Source organism: Pleurodeles waltl, chromosome 7, assembly GCF_031143425.1.
Source record: "Pleurodeles waltl isolate 20211129_DDA chromosome 7, aPleWal1.hap1.20221129, whole genome shotgun sequence".
Lineage (NCBI taxonomy): Eukaryota > Metazoa > Chordata > Amphibia > Caudata > Salamandridae > Pleurodeles > Pleurodeles waltl.
In genome coordinates, this window is record NC_090446.1 from 80,906,331 (window position 1) to 80,929,666 (window position 23,336).

General features: G+C 47.4%; 1 protein-coding gene across 1 annotated transcript in view; it reads left to right on the top strand.

The window, feature by feature from the left end:
- The first annotated feature begins 18,973 nt into the window (after nucleotides 1-18,973).
- Nucleotides 18,974-23,336, top strand: part of LOC138247198 (mannan-binding lectin serine protease 1-like) — a 58,254-nt gene continuing 53,891 nt past the window's right edge. The window contains exons 1-2 of the mRNA XM_069201941.1: nucleotides 18,974-19,236; nucleotides 21,375-21,591. Of these exons, the coding sequence (XP_069058042.1) occupies nucleotides 19,208-19,236; nucleotides 21,375-21,591 (246 nt within the window). The 5' untranslated portion in view covers nucleotides 18,974-19,207. The remainder of the gene's footprint in view (nucleotides 19,237-21,374; nucleotides 21,592-23,336) is intronic.

Consider the following 23,336-nt stretch of genomic DNA (forward strand, 5'->3'; position numbering starts at 1 on the left):
CTCCTGCAGCCGCTGGGTGTCCTGAAACTTCGCCAGTACTGTGCCCATGGTCTCCTGGGAATGATGGTATGCTCCCATGATGTTGGCAAGTGCCCCATGGAGAGTGGGTTCCCTGGGCCTGTCCTCTTCCTGTCGCACAGCAGTCCTACCAGCTTTTCTGTTGTCCTGTGGCTCTGTCCCCTGAACCGTGTGCCCACTGCCACTGACCCCAGGTCCCTGCACGTCCTGTGTCTGTGGGGTTGCCTGGGGTCCCTGTAGTGCTGGACACACTGCTGATTGACGTGTCCTGGGGACAGAGAGATGGGCCCGCTGGGTGGGTGCTGTGCTGGTGTTTCCTGAGGGGGGAGGTTCTGTGGTGGATTGTGACAGTGGCAAGGGAACCGACTGTCCAGAGGTCACTAATGGGCCAGGCTGGTCATCTTGATCCAGGCGTCCAGAGCTGCTATCATCACTGTGGGCCTCTTCTGTGGGGGGACTGGCTATATCTGGCACCTCCTGTCCAGTGACGTTGGGTAGGGGTCCTGTTGGGGTATAAATGCAGAGTATTATTTTCTGTGTTTGCCATCTGATGCGTTTGGTGAGTTACCCTCTACTCCTGTGCTTGCCTTGTTGTGTTTGCCCTTGTGTGATTAGGGTTTTGGGGTCTGTGTAGGTATCTGTAATGGACATGCATTGCCAATGGGTGTCCATGCTTTGGTGTTGCATGCAGGGCTTGGTATTGGGAAGTGTGGGATGTGATAGTGGGGCATATGTGAAGTGTTGGAGTAATGGCGGTGAGGGAGTGGGTGGGGGTATGTGAGGGCATGCAGGTAGGGTGGGGGGAATATAATAGTGAGAATTTGACTTACCACAGTCCATTCCTCCTGCTACTCCTGCGAGGCCCTCAGGATGCATGATCGCCAAGACTTGCTCCTCCCATGTTGTTAGTTGTGGGGGAGGAGCTGGGGGTCCACCGCCAGTCCTCTGTACAGCAATCTGGTGCCTGGATACCACAGAACGCACCTTCCCCCGTAGGTCGTTCCACCTCTTCCTGATGTCATCTCGTGTTCTTGGATGCTGTCCCACTGCGTTGACCCTGTCAACGATTCGCCGCCATAGCTCCATCTTCCTCGCAATGGATGTCTGCTGCACCTGTGAACCGAATAGCTGTGGCTCTACCTGGATTATTTCCTCCACCATGACCATGAGCTCCTCCTCAGAAAACCTGGGGTGTCTTTGAGGTGCTATGGTGTGGTGTGGGTGATGTGTGGGGTGATATTTGTTGTGCTATGTGATGTGTTGTGTTGGTGTGTGTTGTTTGAGGTGCGTGGATGCTGTATGAGTGATGGTGTTGTGTGCCTGTGGATGCTGGTGTTGTGTTTGCTAATCTCTCTCTCTCTTTTTTTGTGATGATGTTGTAAGGGGTTGTGGGTGTGTGTTTTATAGTAGTGTGGGTGTGTGGGTTTTGTGTGTGTATGTGTATCAGGTGTGTGTATTTCGAATTGTCCAGTGTGGTGTAGTAAGTGTGTGTGTATTTTGAGCGCAGCGGTGTGTACCGCCAATGGATTACCGCGGTTGTAAGACCGCCGCGTTGATTCGTGGGTCGTGATATTGCGGCCGTATTCTTGTTGGCGTGATGGTGTAGGTTTTTTTATCGCCAGTTTATCACTGACCTTTGGTGAGGCAAACTTGTGTGGGTATCTGTATTGGGGCGGATTCCGAGATGTGGGTCGTAATACCTGTAGCGGAATTCTGCCGCTGCAACAGTATGTTGGCAGTCTTCAGCACGTGGTAAGCAGGATTTACTGTCAGGGTTGTAATGAGGGCTTTTATGTCTTCTTCATATGATTACAATATGTTGGGGGTCTTTCTAATAATGACTCTTGTCTTTACAATTTTGTCTCTTGCATTATTCATTATACTAATCATTGCAGCTCATGTAACTTATCGCAGAATGCAGTTGTATTAAATAAAAACTATTGAAACTATACTGCATCTTTGATTATTGCCTGTGTTTGGTTGAGACATGATATATCTGTGAGAAAGGGGTAATCTCCATTTAACCACAACACTCCCTGAGATGTCTCAAGTCCATGCGTAAAGGCTGCCACAAATCATATTTTACTATTAGGGTTTTTGGTGAGGTGCTGCTAGTGATCCGGTAAGGTTGGGACGAAAGTTGCGACTTGTTGTAGGACAGGCATAGTCGCATACAAACATAAGTACTGTCATCCTTAAACCAGCAGTCTTGCCCAGAGCAAGAGTCCAAACTATGACATGGCGCCACCAACGATGGTGTTTAGGCACTAATTTACGGTTATCCCGACTATCACTGTCTCACAGACAACAGGTACCCTAAGTACAATTATACGGAGACGTCCGTGGTCTTTGGGAAAATCCTCCTCATTTGAACAGTTAACACCTAATTAGGCTGTAGGTTGTTCGAGCTCGAACTCATAAAAGGACTTTACTCCCCATTTGGTGTTTTGTTTTTCTAAACAAACATGGCTAACGCCATTGACATTCCTGAAAATGCTAGACAAGCACTAACACAAAACTTATTAGCACATGGCCTTCCAGATGAGGGCGGGGATGTTACTCTTATAATAGAAGCGAATGAAGCATACCAAACAGAAACATTTTATTGTTGGGTCACCTTTTGTGAGGTGGACCAAAGAACACATACATTCCACACATATGAAATTGCAAACGTACATCAACGGTACCAAGCATACCAGTATCATGAAATATCGCTCACATACCAAGAGCACCAGAACTGGTTTGAACGCGCCCTGCCACATGTATTACAAACAGTGAGGCTAGGTCCCTTAAGTAATGATGGACCAACGTGGCCTATGTTTGCCACATACACACCTCACCCAGGCATACCAAATATGCCAATAGCAGATCTGCGAGATTTATATAATGAATTAGTGACATTATATAGACGATTGGTTCAGTTCGTAATGCGAACTTTGAACACCACACCAGCGCGTCCAGCACCGCCAGCACCTGGTGGTTACCAATTGGCTACTGGGATTAATCCACAAAAAATGCATACTATCATGGGTAAAGTACCCACAGACCGGGAAAAAATACCGTTCTGGATTGCCCAGAAAACTAATCAGCTGGAAGCTGTGTTTTCCCATACGGGACAACAGGAAAAACATAGACTTCTCACAATGTGCTTGCCCTTTGGGATGGTTCCCTTGGTGGATGACTGCGCCACATGGGGTACAGTCTTCGCTGCTATCTACATTACCACACATGGTCCCCGACACTTGTCAATTTACCGGAGTTGTTAAAACAAATACAGAATGAGCACGGGGCTGCACCAGCCTTGGATTTAGGGATGAAATTAATGCGTAATTTTGACGCAGTTTCCTCAACAATACTCAGTAATATTAAAGGGGAAGCGGTAGCACTGGCTATATGCCAGCGTCTACGAGAAACTCCACACTTGGAACAGGAGAGACAGCTACCAAAAATAATTTCCGACACCTATACTAGTATAGGACGGGATAGTTTGGGAGCCAAACCAAAGAAATTGGAATTACAAAGTACCACCCCTAAGGAGGGTACGAAACAGGCAAAAGAGGGTTTCAAAAAGCGCTGGGAAAAACAAAAAGATTTTAAAGATAGACGAAATAAGAGAGCTGATTCTCCACACCTGGAGAACTCCAAAAGGAGATACAATCTCAGAAATAGGGAGAATATTAAAACTCCAGACAGATATACTGATTCACGTCCCTCTCGTTCCTTTCAGGACGCACTGGATAGACGTAGCGAGAGAGGGGGCCGTCCTGATCGACATCCTGAATACGTGAAACAAAAGAAAGACTCATCACAGGCTACAGTTAAAAAAGAAGAAAAGACTACTCAACAAAAGCCACAGCTTAAAAAGAAAAAGGTGGCAGCACTGTCAGTTAATAATGCCAGGACACTTGAGAACATTGCTGAAGAACAAGACGGGGCAGTGACACTGTTAGACAGCGCAGCAGAGGTCACAATATGTCGCCAGAGTCTGAGAGATCATCTGGATGCGACAGCAACTAGCGATTTTATCACGGTTGAGACGATGGACGGCCGCGATCTCCCACCCGATAGGGTTTATGATTTAAAGATTCAAATAGAGGGAGACGTAGAGCACACCATTGGTGTGATATTTTGGGATAAATTTACTAGTGATATCCTATTGGCAGAGAGAGACTGGCCACCCGAGCACGTCCGTAATCTCCCACATGGGGAAGATGTCATTTTGCCTTCTTTCTCTAATCTTGTTCAAGAAGCAGAAAAACAAGCCTATGCTGTTGAATGGGCATTAGCGCAGGCACCTGCGTTATACCGCAACTATGTAGGTTGGGACAGGGACTCTCCTTGTCATGTAATTCCTATTAGGTCTACACCCCAACCGCAGCCACAATATCCTGTTGAACATGAAGCAAAAGCTCAGGTGAAGGAGTTCCTCACTCAGCTTGAGTACCAGGGAGTAGTTGAGCCCTGTACATCTGCAATGTGTAACCCGTTATTCCCTGTTGCAAAGCCAGACCATTCCTATTGAATAGTTATAGATTACAGACATTTAAATGGTCATACACGCACATACGCTATAGAAAATTCACATAGCATGGCACTGATAAACAATTAAGGGCCAGAAGTCGCAAACCGCGAAAAACGCAGTTTGCGCCATGCAAACTGCCTCCCGCGATGCTCATTCCCAAATTGCGAGTCAGTATCGACTTGCAATTTGGGAATGCAACTCGCAAATAGGAAGGGGTGTTCCCTTCCTATTTGCGACTCGCATCGCAATTCAGACTTGCTTTGTGACCGCGAATGCGGTCGCAAAGCAACTCGCAGTTACCACCAGTGTCACACTGGTGGCAACTCATTTGCAAAAGGGAAGGGGTCCCCATGGGACCCCTTCCCCTTTGTGAATGTCGACAAAAATATATTTTTTAATGGTTTCGGTATTTTTTTCATTTTGCAACTCATTTTCCTTTAAGGAAAACGGGCTGCAAAATGAAAAAAAAAACAGCTTTATTTAAAAAGCAGTCACAGACATGGAGGTGTGAGTGCAGGGACTCGCTATGAGGTCACAAAAAGCGACCCACCTCATTAATATTAATGAGGTGGGTCTTTGCGTCCCCATAGCGAGTCACAGAAGGTGTCTGAGACACCATTCTGTATATGTTTTTGCGAGTCGACTCGCAATTTCAGACTCGCAAAAGCATATCTTGCTACATCTGGCTCATAGTGCGTAAAAAATATAAAACTACGTTGGATATTTCCAATGGGTTTTTCTGCCAGAACTTAGCACATGAAAGTCGGGACCTGAGTGCATTCTCATTTGGCTCACAGAAACGCTCTTGTCGTTTGCCCCAATGCTATAAGAACAGCCCAGCGCTGTTCTCAGCCCGTGTAACATCAATATTACATGATATTGATCCCGAGGCGTTATCCTACGTGGATAACATATACCTCACAGACGACGACCTCGACAGTCATCTTGTAAGGGTCGATCGGATCATTTTGGGATTTGCAGACCTCGGTTACAAATTTAACTTTAAGAAAAGTAAGATTGCCTTTCTCAGTGTATTGTTCCTGGGATATGAGCTATTGAAAGAAGGGAAGAGCCTGGCCCGCACTTTCTGGAGAAATGTGCACAATTGCACCCTCAAGAAACTACAGTCACTACTAGGTTTCTTTAACTTTGGCAGAACGCACATTCCAGACTATCTACAACGAATAAAGCCACTTTATGACTTGGTTCAGCCTAATTTTTCTAGCAGACACTGGACAGTTGAACACACACACATCCTTAGGGAAATGCAACAGGACATGCTAGAAGCTAAACACTTGCACACACACAACAATAAAACAAATTTGGTCATCAGAATAATTGCTGGTGCCATTGGATTTACTTATCTCACCTTCAACGAAGGTGACACAGTACCCATTGCATATAAATCACATTTATACTCTAATGCAGAGCAGCGTTTTGCACCTACAGAAAAGATTCTGACGGCAGTTCAGATGGCCGTCATAAAAGAGAGGCCACTTGCCCAGGGAAAACGTATTATTGTTGTTTCCCCGGTGCTGGCCTTAGAGGCTGTCACCAAAGCAAGCGTTCCTAATGCTAAAGCATTACATCCACGTTGGATACAATGGGCAACGTCTCTGACCGCCACTGATGTCGATTTACATTTTTGATCCAAAACTTCAGACACAAGAGTTTCTCCAGTATGAACAGGAGTACCCGGCTCCTATAAATACATTGCCATTAGACAGATACAATACTGTCATATACACTGATGGTTCAGCACAACCAGCTGTAGGTACTAAACTTCAATACTCAGCCGCTTGCGCAGCCGTGAGCAGAGTGATGGAAGATGGAGTCTTCCACCCTCACAATACCTACACGCAGACCCTAGGGGACTGCACAGCTCAGTTGGGTGAACTTAAAGCTCTAATACTAGTGCTAGAACACACAAAGCCAGGAAGCCTGACTTTAATAGTCTGCGACTCATACTACTGCGTTCAGTCATTTAATGATTATCTTAATCTTTGGAAGCTGAACGGGTTTAGAGATACAAAAGGGAACACCATTAAACACAAGACATTGTGGGGGAGGGTGGCTGATCTTAAGGATAAGCTACTGTGTGTCTATGTAGTACATACATTGGGCCACCAACGTGTAGGAGTACATGTTGCCGGCAACATTTGGCTGATGAAGCGGCCAAAGCAGCAGTAGCTACGGCTACTGTGACTGCAGTGACTTGTTCACAAACGAGATTGGATAATGAAATTTTGATTGCCATGAAAGCTTTGGCTGCAGGCAAGCCCCTCCCAAAGGGATACCCTACAAGTTATTCTTACCATATCAGTGCACACAATGTTGCTTACACAACAATTCCTGGGGTTGGAGATCGAGTGATCCCCAACGAAGACCAGAGATTAGATCTAGTAAAAGCAGCGCACGAGGGTGTCGCATCTGCACATGCTGGTATCTCGGCCACAATAACACTCTTATAGAAACGCTTCTGGTGGCCTGGTCTATGCAGACGGACAAAGCAATATGTCCTTTGCTGTGACATTTGCCATCAGATAAAGGGCTCTAAAATCAAACGCCCACCGCAGACATCCCTCTTAGTGTCCAGTAGGCCACTACAGTGTGTGTACCTTGACCATTGCGGTCCACTACAACCAGATGGTGCATACAAATACATCTTGGTCGCTGTAGATTCCTGTTCTAGATTCCTGTGGGTATGGTCACAGCGGTCGGCTGAAACTCAAACAGTTATAAAAGACTTGCTGATCTTTATTGGTACATATGTGGTTGCAGCATTCCATTCGGACCAGGGCCCTGCATTTCCCTCTAAGGCATTCAGGGACACCATGGGGACGATGGGTGTTGAGCTCCATTACTCCTCACCATACCATCCCGAGGGAAATTCGGTCGTGGGGAGGCGGAATCGTAATCTAAAGCAGTCCTTAACAGGTTCAGGCTGCAGTTGGCTACATCACCTATATGGGGTCCAGAGAGCACTGAATAATCTGCCAAGACGGTCCGTGGGGGGACGCACTCCATATGAGGTTCTCTTTGGGATACCTATGTATGTCCCAGATCTTGATGCCTCTGGTTTGGTGGCAGTGGAAACACCATTTGACATAAATGAATGTCTCACTGTCTTCCAGGAGCTTCAGCAATTTCGTGATGATAAATCATTCACCAGTGCTGGCACCTTAGGAATAAGGGATTTATCAAAAACTTTGACTGGCTGGATTCCTAAAGTTGGGGATCTGGTTTGTGAGAAGATCGCTGTGAAGAAGGAATTCGGTTCATCATACAGAGCACCTGTCCCAGTCCTGGGAATTCAAGGTACCAGAACTGTCATCTTACCACCACTGCCTGGTTCCAGAACAAACAGATTCATTTCCATTGATGATGTCAAGCTACACCATGTGGCCGATCCTTCACAGTAGACCAAGAGGTCCCTTGGGTGGTTCCTGATCCCCTCTCACTACCCAACAGGACATACCTCTACATAGTAGAATGAACAACACTACTACGGACTATGCAACAATGTCCAACGCTGTAACAGATACCTCCTCAACCATGGGGAGGGTGGAAAATGAACTCTTGCTAGTTCCAGCTACCACTTCGATGACAACACCTGTCCAAGATTTGGCTGTTTTTTATAGTAACACTACACAGACTGATGACACCGTCTACCATGAGCCTCCACGTGAAGTGGACCAAAGTCCCACAAATGCACCAGCTCCAACATTTGCAGAGACTGCCTCTGGCTATTTTATAGACATTGTTGATTTTTCTTCAGATTCATTCACTATTGTGATTGACGATGTTTCAAAAGCATGTAAGCTGTATCAATGGCTTAAAAAGAACAATTTAATTTGCCCATGGAACTATTTGTGGTTATGTTTGACATTTACTGCATTGGTTTTTTGGGTAGGCTTTGTGATTGTTTTCTTTTTACTTATAAATGGTCATTATATTCCTGAACGCTCCTCTGTAAAGCCTGTGGATGAAGTCCTAACTCCGTATAATTCCTCACATAAGGTCCGAAGAGACTTGTCCCTTGTGAACATTTCAGCAATACCGATTCCAGTTGGGATTGTGTGAGACAAAGTTCCCTTTGATATATACAGGCCTACTGAGGTCATTCAAATTCCATATGTGTTCAAAATATCTATGACAGATGTGATTACACCTGGTGTTGTATCTGATGATTGGGATGTCCAAACAGTTGATTCCATGCTAACTGAAATGCAGGACTATTCCGTATTTGAAAGTGATGATCTATATGGACATACAATGAATTATGGGGAAACGTTCTGCTACAACAATTGGGGACATTACTACCTGCACCGTGCCACTAGACACAGGCCAGTATTGAACTATACACAGTGGGAACACTGTTCAACACCACCAGTGGGGAGCCCAAAACACTATACAGATACATTTACATATTTTACTCGGCATGACACAAAAATTGCAGAGTCGTATTATTTTAGGTTGCCTCCGTCACAAATTAGGAAGATTTTGCTAACAAACACAAAACTGATTTATTCAGATCCCTTTGTTTCCCGGCTTGCAGTTGAAGGTTACAAATACTGGAAGAGCACTATTGACTTAAAAAGTGTATGGGGAACACAAGATTGGCAAATACAGGGTAGGGAAGCTTTGTTTAGAGCATGCCTAATTCCTGTGCAAATGATCTTTTTAAATGACATCATTCAACAGAAGTCCTGTCTGGGGTTAGCAAAAATTAAGGACATGAACACGCCCAGTATCCCCACACTGGCAAAGTTTAATGATTGGCAATATCGCCTTAATATCACAGAGAAAAAGCTAGATGCAATGGTTAAGGCTGGTTCCTATAATTCTTCACTTTCCAGTCCCGGCGAGTGGTTAATATGGCCCATAGACACAAATAGATGTCAAGCAAGTTTTTTGAACTCTTCAGGGGGTTTTACAATTAACAGGCCAGACCCTTTCTTTGTATCGGGTCAAAACACAGGTATAGTTACAACATACATTGTGGGTAAACTGTGTCAACAATGGGTACAGACTAACACGTTAGCCGCAGTTAAACAACATCTTAACACTCTTTCTGAAGATGTAGACTTGCAGGATTTCCTGCTGGGTCCTAGGAAACAGCGCTCTAAAAGGTTCCTCTATGCTATGTACAATGAGATCTGGAAACTTTCAAAGATAGAAGCTGCTGCACGTTTGAGGCAATTAGATAAGGAAAATTTGGAAAAAACATTAGCGGTTGTCGACAACGGCATGAACACTATATCCAACAGAATTTATTCACTGTCAAACATAGTGTTGTCTACTATTGATATTGTTCAGACAGATATGTCCCGTTTATATCATGGACAAACTCAGCTACGTTCTAGCATGCAGCTAGGTTGGACACTACAGACACATAAAAATGGGCACATTCCTTGGCATTACATTAACATTAGTGAATTGTTCACTGCTTTTAATCTCTCCAGGTAACAACAGACAATGGCTAAAAAGGAAGCTAGTTTCACCATGCTTCATATTGAAAAGTTAGACAAAGTGCCCTTTATAGTAGCCGAGAGTCCTTCAACAATATGGCTCCTACATGGCATAATTCATTTGGCCATTTCTACTTTTCGTTTTTCGAAATTCTTAAAACATCTTGCAGTGGGCCGATTTGAGAGACTAGGCGATAGCTATATTAAGTAGGACTGGGAGCTGCCCTTTGATTATAAATGTTTGAACAGCGAACGAGAGGTCTTTCTAAGCGGAAGCGAATGTGAGACTACTGTTAGTCATTCAATAATATGTAAGCAGGTGTCTCTTCACGGCCTTTGCAATGTGGGGGTCGCGAACTTGGCCTGTTTTCTGAAGGGTACTCCCGTCCCTTCTCATTCGACCTGTATTTCATGTACCTTGCAATGGAAGTTATGTGGTACTGAGCAACCAAAGCTGTTGCAGCATGCTACCAGGAATTGCCTACGCAACCTCGGTCTCGAAGGTCGTTACGTGTTGCAGGCATGTTTTATTCCCCCCACACAAGAGATAAAAGTATCTGACATGTGGCCCCACATAGATACTATTAATGTAAATTATGACAAGCTGAGCAAACTAAAGGCGCTACTGCTTCAAAAACAGGTTGCGTTGACATCTGCTAGAGAGACGTATGCTCTCCAGATAGCGAGATCATCAGCCGAGATACAATCCCTATTAAATACCAACTTCCCCAAGCACTTTGGAGAACTGGTATCCAGAATATTCAATGCTTCAAGCACTGCTCGGATTCTCCATTTCTTTAAGGCTGTCGGGCCTGGATTTGTGCCCATCTTCCAGACTGTTTTCATAGTCATCCCATCAGCCATCCATTCACTCTTTTCAAGTGTGTTTGGCAGTTTTCCGATTATTTTGGCGTTGATTGGCGGACTACTACTGCTATTTCTTCTGATTCGCAGTGGTTGTTTCTTTCCAGCTACACAGAGCAATGGAGCCGCTCCCACCAGTTCAACTGTGCCGTGCCGTGAGCGCATGGTTCGGATCTTCAATGCTTCACTATTGGTGGAATTGGAGCGTGACTGGTCGTTGTCATTCCGGGCCCTTCTCTGGTGCGTACAACCAGTTTTCCGCTGCGTGTGGTGCCTCTTCGAACACCTGCCAATGGTGTGCCTTGCTGTTGCACCGGCATCTCCTGTGGACCGAAAACTGCTGATGTCCCCGATGAGGGTTCATTTACGGTCGTGCCCCTTGAGACTATGGTTGCTCCGCGAGGCCACTTATGAGCCTTCGGTCCTAATATCTACTATGGAGAGTGACACTACTGCAGGTGGACTTGCACAAGAGACTGACACGCACTACTGCTCTGTGGATCCGTCTGCCCATCCTGGGATCGATCAATATCTGACGAGGTGGACCCATTTTTGATGTCCTTGATTGGTGACTTCGATAACTCTCTTCAAGATCATGACTATAGTAAAATTTGATGAATGGGCTTGCCATTCCTGATTCAAAGTATGCATTTAAATTGCCTTTACTTTGGCCTGCTGTTCTTGTCATGGTCGACATTAAGGCCCTCATTACAACATTGGCGGTAAATCCCGCTTACCGCTGTGCAGAAGACCGCCAACACACACCGCCGCGCCCGCGGAATTCCACTGCAGCTATTACGACCCACAGATCGGAATCTGCCAAACTCCAGACACCCACACAAGTCCTCCACACCAAAGGTCAGTGATAAACTGGCGATAACAAAACCTCCACCATCACGCCAACAAAAATACACCCACAATATCACAACCCACGAATCCACGCAGCGGTCTTTCAACCGCGGTATTCCATTGGCGGTACACACCGCCGCGGACGTGACCGCCATTTTCTATCTGTTCACTCACGTGATACCTGATCTTCAACACGAGAGGACCTACACTGCAAGTGCAGCTGTGACCTCAGTCTGGAAGCGACAATGGCTCATGTGTCTGGGGAAAGGGCCCCTGCCTTTACATCGGAGGAGTTGGAGAAATTAGTGGATGGGGTCCTCCCCAGTACACGCTACTCTACGGTTCTCCAGACAAGCAGGTGATGACACTGTGACCATGCTGTATGGGCAATGCCTGTTTGGAGTGGTGTGGATGAAAGGTACATGGGGGGGGAGGACTGAGCCCTGCATGATCGGACGGTGAGTGTATGTACGTCAGGGCAAGGGTGGGAACGTGGGACAATGACTGTGACGGTCCGGACGGTTAAAGTTTTTCCTTTTCCCCTGTACTATTCCTCTAGGTCAGCGCCCACCAGGAGAAGGATATTTGGCGTGCCATCGCCAAGGACGTCCGGACCCTGGGGGTCCACCACAGACGGAGCACCCACTGCCGTAAAAGATGGGAGGACATTTGCTGCTGGAGCAAGAAGATGGCGGAGTCCCGGCTGGGGATGGCCTTCCAACGTGGGAGGGGTGCCCGTCGCACCATGACCCCCCTGATGTTCCGGATCCTGGCGGTGGCCTATCCCGAGTTGGATGGGCGCGTGAGGTCATCACAGCAGCCACAAGGGGGTGAGTACACTCTCATTCAGCTGATTCTGTGTGCATTGGAGGTGTCTGGGTGGGGGAGGTGGGCAGTGGGTTCACCTAGGCTAGGGCGAGCCTTGTAGGCAAGGACCCTTCGTGAGGTAGGCTAAGTGGCCCCCCAACACCACCAGTGGTTAGAGCCATCTCCACCTAGTCAGGCTCCTGTGACAGCAATGTGTGAAGCAATTGGGCATAGGCCATGTACCCCATGTCCCTGTGATGAATTAGGGAACTCTAAGTGCATGGCGTAGTGGAGAGGGCTGCTGTGTCTGTAGTGTCCGCCAACGGTAGCGGTATTGCATGCACTGAACATGTCTTTCTACTTTCTCCCCCCTTCCCCTTTTTGTGGTCTCCTTGGTCAGTGACCTCCGCATCATCAGGCGGAGGAGCTGTGCCACCGGAGCAGGAGGGAGCTGCATCCCACATGGCCCTGGCGGGTGAGACAACGGAGTCTGAAGCCACCAGTGGGACGGAGGGCGAGGGGAGCTCCAAGGCGGGGACAGGAACTGAGACCACCGACAGCGACTCCTCCTCTGATGGGGGCTCCCTTGCGGTGGCGGGCCCCTCTGTGCCCACCGCATCTACAGGTACAGCCGCCACCCCCCTACCAGCACCGCCCTCCCAGCAGCCGCTCAGCGTGTGTCCCGTGGCCGCTCACCCAGAAGGGTGGGCATCTCCTTCGCCCCAGGCACCTCAGGCCCTGCCCCAGTCAGCCCTGCTGCCCTGAGTGAGGAGGCTATTGACCTCCTGAGATCCCTCACTGTTGGGCAGTCCACCATTGTGAATGCCATCCAGGGTGTTGAGAGGCATTTGCAGCAAACAAATGCATACCTGGAGGGCATTCATTCTGGCCAGGCAGCCCAACAGCGAGCATTTCAGGCTCTGGCCTCTGCACTGATCTGCCATTGTCCCTGTGTCCAGCCTCCCCCCTCCAACCTCCTCCACCCAGACCCAATCCCCTGTACCTCAGCCTATCCCAAGCACACCATCAGACCAACAGGCACACACCTCAACACACAAGGGTGGCTCTGGCAAACATAAGCACCACACATCCCACAAGCACTCACACAAGCATCATACCCATGCACACATACCGACATCCCCTGCCTCCACTGTGTCCCCCTCCTCCACGTCTCCCTCCTCCCTCCCTGTCAGATCTTCACTCACACCTTCATGCACTACATCTTCAGCCACTATGTCCATCACCAGCACGCCCATCACCACACACCGCTCACGTGCACTCACCACCCCCACTACCATTCACACATCCCCTGTGTCCTCTACCAGTGTGTCTGTGAGCCCTCCTCCGAAAGTACACAAATGCAGTCACACACCCACCCAACAGCCATCCACCTCACGACAGCCTCCAGCCCATGCACCTTCACCCAAAGTCAGCAAACGAACACCTCCTACAACCACTACCTCTTCCTCCACTCCCAAACCCCCTCCATCTACCCGTCCCAGTGTGTCTAAAAAACTTTTCCTCTTAAATGTTGACCTCTTCCCTACACCCCCCGTCCCCTAGGGCCCTCCTTTTCAGGTCCCAACCCAGCACCTCAGCCACCACATCACCGGGCACAGGGGTGCCATCAGTACCAGGATTCTGGAGTGCGCCAAGCAACAGGGCTGCCAGTGTCCCAAGGAGTGAGGTCAAGGACATTCCCACTCCTCCAAAACAGAAAAGGTTGCCCACATCCCAGAGGGAGAAGCCCAAAACACCTGCCCCCAAGGGCTCAGCCAAGACAAGTGTGGGGAGTGGCAAGACAGCTGCGCCACCATCCAAGGTGGGGAAGGGCCTGAAGAAGAAAGGCAAGTTAACGTCGCCGCCAACCTGCACGGCAGACAGGACCGCCACCGGCCCGCCACATGCACCGCCGCCAAGGACACCGCCGCCAGCATCCCAGATACTGAGCCCTTCACCAGCACCGCAGACACTGTGCCCTTCAGCAGCAACGCAGTCAGTGAGCAAGCCACCAGCACCGCCATTTGTGACCCCGCCGCCAGCACCGCAGTCAGTGAGCCTGCCACCAGCACCGCCATTAGTGACACCGCCACCAGCACCGCGGTCAGTGAGCCAGACACCAGCACCGCCATTTGTGACCCCGCCGCCAGCACCCCGGTCAGTGAGCCAGCCACCAGCACCGCAGTCAGTGAGCCAGCCACCAGCACCGCAGTCAGTGAGGCCGCTCAAGCTCCGCTGCCACAATGCCCGCCACAAGCACCACCGCTAATTACACTGCCGCCAGCCCTGCCTGCGGCCCCGCGACACACCTGAGCCAGTGGCCCCGCTGCAGACATGGCTGCCATCCCCAGTGGTCATCCGTACGTGGCAGGTGGTCAGTTCCAGGGGCCTGCGGCCCCGCGACACACCTGAGCCAGTGGCCCCGCTGCAGACATGGCTGCCATCCCCAGTGGTCATCCGTACGTGGCAGGTGGTCAGTTCCAGGGGCCTGGCCAGCTTCCATGTTTCCCCACCATCAGTGGAGTGTCACATCCACTACCTCAGTCCTTGGCAGGATGAAGCACTCTGGGCACAAAGCCCCCTCCAGAACCAGTGGAGAAAGGCATCCACTACCTCAGTCCTTGGCAGGATGAAGCACTCTGGGCACAAAGCCCCCTCCAGAACCAGTGGAGTAAGGCATCCACTACCTCTGTCCTTGGCAGGATGAAGCACTCTAGGCACAAAGCCCCCTCCAGAACCAGTGGAGAAAGGCATCCACTTGAGAGACTGTGGCTTTGCACTCCCCAGGATAAAGCTGTGGGCAAGCCACCCACTGGAGAGACTTGAGATACTGTGGCTTTGCACTCCCCAGGATACATCAATGGGCATGGAGCCCCCTCATGGAGCTGGCGTTGTGCACTCAACCGGCTGGGGTGCCCCCTCTTCCCTCCCCCCTGAGGTGCCTGTTCTCTTTCGATCTGATGCCCCTGCAGTGTTCTCTCCGTTTCGATCGGGTATCTTGTGTGGGCCTCGCCCATGCATTTTGGGCCCAGTTGTCCACGGACTATATAGGTGCAGTACCTGGACTTGAAATCTTGGTGTACATATTTGTTTCTAGTGTATATAAATTTATGACTAATGGATGTTTATTGATTACAATGGTTTAAATAATTTCCTTTTGTCTTTGCGTTCTTCCAGGGTGGGTTAGGAGGGTGTAAATGTAATGTAGCAGCATGTATTAGTGTGTATGTTGTGTGTGAGGGTGGGGGTGTTGCGTATTGCGTGTGTGTGTCACTCTCTTTTCCCTCCCCCTCCCCTGTGTTGTAGGTGCAGTACTCACCGTGGTCATCGCCGCCGTCGGTCGTGCTCTGGTAGAGGTGCAGGAAAACCATTGCAGGGAGTATTTGGAGTTCAGGCTCCATGGCGTCCTGGTTCCTCGTGGGTTGTGTAGAGGTGAGTGTTTCCCCTTCCAAGTCCTGTTTCCACTGTGCTTTTGTTTTGAATTCGCCCCGGAAAAGGTGGCCCATTGGTGTGTCATAATAGTGTGGGCGGTACATTGCCTTCCGCCTGTCTGTTGGCAGTGACTGCCATGCTGTTTGTTTGTACCGCCATGGCGGTCGGAGTGTTAAAGTGGCTGGCTGTGTTGGCGGTAACCGCCACGGTCGTGATTCCATTTTTTTTTCCGCCGGCCTGTTTGCTGTATTACTGCTGCTTTAACACCGACCGCCAGGGTTGTAATGAGGGCTTCAGTCTCTTTGTATGTATTTTAATGAATGTTTTTAACGGCTACCTTTTAACATGTTTTTAAGGCTGACCTTTTAGCTAGTTTTTATGCTTTTAGCTTTTTAGTCCAGAGCAATTTTAGCATTTGGATTCATTCATTTTCGGTGGCGTCCAGTTATGGCGTCATACTTGTTGCGGCAATGGGGAGGGTGTAGTGAATCCTAGTTTGTTTTAATGGGACTACAGGAGTTAGTTTAGCCTTTGGTTTGCAGACTTGTGCCCCCGTCACCTAGTGACTTTTAACCTACGTAGCTTGCTCTGTCTTAGACTTTTTAATTATTTAATTATTCTAAGATGGCTGCCTTGTTTACGGTTAGGCCATTTGTTATGAGTTATATTATCAGTGCCACCGCGCTAAGGTGTCAAAATCAAGTGACAAAGACAAACAAACTGTAGGTGTTCACAGTTAGGGACTTTCCCTCTTCATGCTTTCGAGGGAATTGTTTATATTAATTGCCAACCCAAGCACACCTGTTATCTATTGTTAAGGGAACACACCTAAATCGGGGTCCAAGTAGATCTGTATAAATACATCACACTTTAGACAGATAATCAGAGGGATTCCGACCAGAGGGCATCGCCACCATCGCTGATATCGATGCTGCACGTCGTCTTGACGCAGACCCAGTCTTCGTGTCCCTGCGGAGTCTGAGATAGAGACCTCATTCCAAGGTAATGAGAGTTGGGGGCTCCTCTCATAGACATGGCATTGGCAGATTAGGTTTAGCATACCCAGCTCTCCTTTAGGTAGGAGGTTAGGCCCATCACGATAGGGTATTAGGACATATTACACACTTTATGTCTTCTTCATATGATTGCAAGATGGTGGGGGTCTTTCTAATAATGACTCTTGTCTTTACAATTTTGTCTCTTGCATTATCCATTATCCTAATCATTGCAGCTCATGTAACTTATCGCAGATTGCAGTTGTATTAAATAAAAACTATTGAAACTATACTGCATCTTCGATTATTGCCTGTGTTTGGTTGAGACATGACATATCTGTGAGAAAGGGGTAATCTCCGTTTAACCACGACACTAACTCAGATGTCTCGAGTCCATGCGTAAAGGCTGCCAGAAATCACCTTTTACTATTTGGGTTTTTGGTGAGGTGCTGCTAGGGATCCGGTAAGGTTGGGACGACAGTTGCAACTTGTTGTAGGACAGGCATAGTCGCCTACAAACATAAGTACTGTCATCCTTAAACCAGCAGTTTTGCCCAGAGCAAGAGTCCAAACTACAACAGTCTTTCTATGTTTGAGGGGGATCCATTTGAAGGAGTGCGTAGGATGCGGAGGGTGCGGAAGCAGGTGGAGGTGACTGAGTTTGTTTGACGGTTTATGCTGAGATTTGAGTCCAGGATGATCCAAAGGTTGCGGGCTGGCTGGTAGGGGTGAGCAGGTTTCAGAGGGTGGATGGCCACCAAGAGTCATTCCACACGTTGGGATGAGGACCCATGATGTTTTGTTTGCATTGAGGTGAAGGCAGCTGTTTCTCATCCAGTTGGTGACTGCTTCCATGCCTTCGTGGAAGTTGTGTCTGGCTTTTTTGGGTTCGTTGGAGAGGGAGAGGATTCGTTTTTAACGCCTGCTCAGAGCAGGTGTTAAAATAACAGACCCATTGAAATCAGTGGGGCTCCCTGTGCTTTGCTGTACTAGCAACATGTATTTGAAACCATTCAGGGATTTGGCATTGTCTCGTTTCTAAATCAGGCATCCTGCTTGTTAGCTAGGTCCACTTTTCTTTGTTTCCAGTTTTACGGATTAGTAAAGTTATACAGACTCTAAAATTGGATTGCGTCTAGATACAGATTTAATATTTGGAAGGGACATGGTGTGGGTGTTCCTTCTAAATACCACATTGCTATCAGATATATAGTTTGCTACTGGATTTCTATCCGTAAGCCACTGAAAAGGTATATTTCTTATTTGCAAAATGGAAAGGATCCCCTTTGGACTCCATCACCTTCGTGAAGAGTGGAAAAAGATTACAGGGGAGTAAGCAGATGACTTGAGACCAACTTGAGACCACGGCCAACTCTAACAGAAACTTTAAAAAAAAAGAGAAACTTGATTTTTTCAAAAACAGACTTATTTCTTTTGTGGAATTTGGGCTTCCCGAAAAAACTCCTTTGTCAAATAGCAATCTCAGACATTGTGGTTCCCTGAATCTTACATCCCTGAGATTGCCATATTCAGAGTGATTTGCACCGCTGCGGAACAAGCTAAAAACATTGACAAATCCAATACCTTGTGTAGGTGAGACATATTGGTTTTGCTAGTGCTTGTTTGTTTAGCAGTATTGAGGCAGAAAGGACCTTGTTTGAACAGTCACGTTACAGGAAGCTCTAGGGGCCCACTGCAATGTCTTGTATGGGCACCCCTCTTTTTGTTTTACACCATTGCCTAGATGCCATAATTCCCAACCACTACCCCTCGGAGTTAATCCACAGGTTCTGATGCAAACCAAAATAAAATCCCGAACGTGAAATATTGCAAACACTCAAAACATGTTATTTGCCCATTTAACTCTTTTAAACAGCTAAGTGTCCCTTATGCACAAACATCAACACTTCTGAACTTTGAGCCGAGAGTTCACCTGGCCAGGGGGCGTTGACCCTCAGATACAACACATTTTCAATACCAGTCAAGCTGCTGCCAGGCACAGGCTGGAGGTCCGACTGCACGCACCACAGGCAGGGCACCACAGCCTGCTCAGGGGTGCATCGTGGATCCCTGGCTGTGAAGGGACTAAGAATGAACTCCTGAGTCTGCACAGGGTGTGGGAGGTTCTGGTGCTGGATTCTCTGCAGGGATACTGTGGTGTGATTGCCTCTGCACTGTGCATCTCTCGAGACCTGGTTCTGCACGTGACCATCTCCTGGAGGTGCTGCTCTCCAAAGGGTGTATCCTAGATGCTACACTGGCATCAGAGCACAATGAGGTGAGTGTCTTTACCCCCTCTCCCTCTCTGGAGTCCTACAGAGCTGACAGTCTTAAATTAGGTTCAGTTTCCCTTTAGAATGTTTATTTTGACGTGTGTAAAAAGCAAATAACGGAGTGCACTTGTGAAGGGTCTGTTCTACAACAAAGTTAAAAAAACAACAAAACTATATGACCAGTATGGAGACACCAGCATCAGTGCGGGGACCACCCAAAACTTCAAATTAGATCTGGTGTTATACAAGACCTTTCAATTTTTCTAAAGTTATATATTTACCTTTGGAGGCTTTCAACCATCCATTTTCATCAGTTGGTCTGTTGTTGTGTCATTCATATTTCTCTTCCACCTGTTAGCACTTACAGCATGGAGCAGTGGGCCTGCCCACTTCAGCCATTGGCTACCTTCTCTGTGAGTGACAAATTCTGCTCTTTCACAAAGAAGTAAAGCCATAAGTAGTAGTTCCCTTCAGATTCAAGTTTTTGAGTTCAAAAAATATATTTTTTGCTTTTAGTCAAAGATTTTTTTTTAATGATGGGGCCCAGTGGCTCCCTCTAAAATCAAGATTTACAAAACCATTGCGCAACAAGCATTGACAAAGCCAAAAGACTACAGCTTATGCCACACCTACTGACTTTGCCAATGCTTTGTTTCTCCTTTGTGCTGGCAGGAGAGGAGGACAGAAACACGAGTTACCAATTGCAATTCTGGTTTTGTCAGCCCATGTTAAATTCCTGAAATGGTTGGCCATGTTTTTGTCATCCAAGGTCAGTCCTTCAGGATTCTGGATGGAAAAAAACAAAAATACTCCTGGTGAAGCCCAACTGCTGGCGATATAAGTAATTTTATTGATCTGTTAATTTGAAGAAAGCATTTAGAGAAAGACTCTCTCGGTAGGAACTTTGAAAAAAATAAAAAGTATGTCCCATTAGGGTCAACGATTGGTTGAATATTACATTGGACCCATTTAAGGTTTTTAGGACATCTTTCTAGGAGTCCCGACGGTCGGAGGCAACTAACGTTGCAGAAGTGACTACAGCAGCCAGGGGCAACCAAAATGTGACTTAATTTTTGTCCTTCAATTGTGACCTGCAAGTTCTGACCTGAAGGTGCTCAACGTAGATAGTGAATTTCAAGGGTTTTACTGTTTTGCATTCTAAATAACTGTCATCACTTTAAATGATCAGGGAATATCAAACTTTTTTGTAAAAAACTGTATTTTCTTTTCTGAGCAAAGAATTTGATCTTTCCTTTAACTTCTTTCAATTAATTATGGACGAATAATGACCATCGCAGAGCCTGCTATGCTCTGGGGAGTGAGTGCAAAGCTTAGGATAAGGTATATTGTAACAAAACAGAAGCAATCACTCAAAAATATTTGCTAAATAGAAGTAATGGTTCTTTACTAAGTTCATGAAATAAAGTCCATTTTAAAGAAAAAACAATTCTTGAAGAAAGTTCAGATTGATACAATCTTCAACCTAAAACACACTGCATTTCACCAGCAATGATGAGATTTTTAGCCATCGCCCTCCAAATGCACTACTCAGGACCTCTCGCAATTTGTCACACATGACATTTCAGATGACATCACTGCTGACCTCAAATATCACATCAAAATTGACATTGCCAGTGTTGGAAATGATATCTTTACACCCACCTGGGAAAGGGAAGTCTATTCACAACCTTCCTTCAATATGGATCTTTGAAAGGACATTTCAAAGTAGAAATGCTGAAGCCAAAGTCTCTCCTTGCAGGCCTATGTGGGAAGGGCTACTGAGCAGAGGCTTGAGAGAAGGCCAGATCTTGCACCTGCAGTGTATTGGGATCTGGAGAAGGCCTATGTGACTCCTTAATGTTTGGCCATTTATCTTCCATTGAATCCAAACCCTCCATAACCACTTCACAAACATTCAGTCACACTACTTCTAGATTCTGCTCCCTCCTGAACACCAATCACAAAGAAATTGTACATCCTGGACCAGGTTTCTAAGTTATTCATTGGAGTCCTGGATCTCTCATACTGTTAGTTAAGACTGCTCACAATAAAATGTTGCTGGCTATAACTGACTTGTACATGACCACTTTGACACCTCATTGTAGATATCTAATTGTTTAATGACAGCCTCTTCCCATTTCAGGACTTATACCTGGCTCTTCTTGGTGTCCTGCTTTGTTCTTCATGGCATCGCAGAGGTATTATTTGGACACATCTCATCTCCAGGCTACCCCGAACCCTATCCTCCAAACCAGACAATGACATGGACAATTTCTGTGCCGCAAGGAAAGAGAATCAAACTCCAGTTCACCCACTTTGATGTTGGTGAAGGCAATGAGCACAGTCAAGACTACGTGAAGGTAATATTTTGATGTGCAAGTGCCATGGTAACTTGTCTTAAATCCATCCCCCCTCTACATTGCCTAATTAAAGCCTATATATAAATGCACCTCCCACAGGGGACATAGGACATCTACTGTGCTCCTTCTGCAAGAAACTGACCAAGGTCAACTAACTAGGAATAACTGCTTGATAAGTTGAGCATGGATAATTCGTAAATGACAGTTAATATGCCTTATCATCTCCTTAGGAAAATAGTTTTCGAAACCCGTTCAGGTATTTACCTGCTCCCTTTCGGTTTAGATTAGGTAACATTGCTAAACTACGCATAGAGTCTGTTGGTCAGACATTCAGAGGGTAGAGATTGATAACTTGTATCTGACGGGTCACATGCTGTCATTCTTTCAGGGATCCAGATTTTTTATGACATTGCAGATAATCGTTTTCTCTCTGAACATGTAGTTCCATTAATGACTGTAGTGAACCTGGTCAGGCTGGCCGACCATAATCAGCTTTCCCTATTGTTCTTATACCGTTTTAAGATTTTTGCTTTTCTATCTGATAATTTGTTCAAATTTAGGGGGTCATTACAACCTCGGCGGTCTTTTAACAAGACCGCTGAGGGACCGCCGTGCGGAAGACCGCCAGTAGTGGCAGTTTGCCACTCGGCGTATTATGACTGTTGGCTGCTCTCCGTCCTTTTTCCGACGGAGAGCCGCCAACAGCCATACTGGCGGGCGGCGGGGAAGTGGAGGTTGCTCCACCTCCACCGCCACGCCAATAGAACACCGCCCAGCGAATCACGTCCTGTGATTCGGCGCAGCGGTGTTCTGTTAGCGGTGTGGTGTCGGCGGAGCAGCCCCCATGGCTCCCGTCCCCTCCCAGAGGATCGACGGAACAGGTAAGTCGATCGTCCGTTAGGGGAGGAGGGTGAGGGAGTGTTGTGTGTTGTGTGGGTGCATGGGGATGTGCGTCTGTGTATGTAGAGGTTGTGTGTGAGTGTGTGTATGCTTGCGGGTGTGTTGAGTGTTTTGGGAATGAGTGCGTTTATGTCTGTATGTATGTCTGTATGGATGTGTGCGTGTATGTCTGTATATGGGTGTGCGTGTCTGACTGAGTGTGTGGATGTAGGCATGTATGTCGGTGTGTGTGCGTGTGTGTGTTGGTGGTGCCTGTGTGCGTGTTGTGTGTGTGTGAGTTATGTGATGTTGGGTGTCGGGTGGGGAGGGGGGCCCTGCCATCTTTATGGGGGGTGGCAGGGGTGGTGGGGGGTGTAGGGGAGGGAGTCGGGGTGGGGGAGACCCCTATCAATGCCAGGGAAGGAATTCCCTGGCACTGATAGTGCTTACCGCCATGGATTTCATGGCGGTTCCTACCGCTGGAAATCCACGGCAGTAAGCCGTGTCAAAATACCGGCGGCGGTATTGTGACGGTCGCCGGGCTGGAGACCCTGGTCTCCAGCCCAGCGGTTGTCTCCACCCTGGCGAGCGGAACGGAGAAGCGGCGGATGACCATACCGGTAACCGCCATGGTCATAGTACTAAAAAAAAGACCGCCAGCCTGTTGGCGGTCTTACCGCCGCTTTAACACCGTCCGCCAGGGTTGTAATGACCCCCTTAGTGTTCTCTGAAATCAGCATTTTTAATTTGTATTGTATTTCAATAGTTTTTATTAATCGAGCAATAAAGTATAACAATTTGCTCCTTCATGATAGTGGGGGTGACATACTTCTTTTTGTAAACATGGAGGGGCTTCCCACTCACTC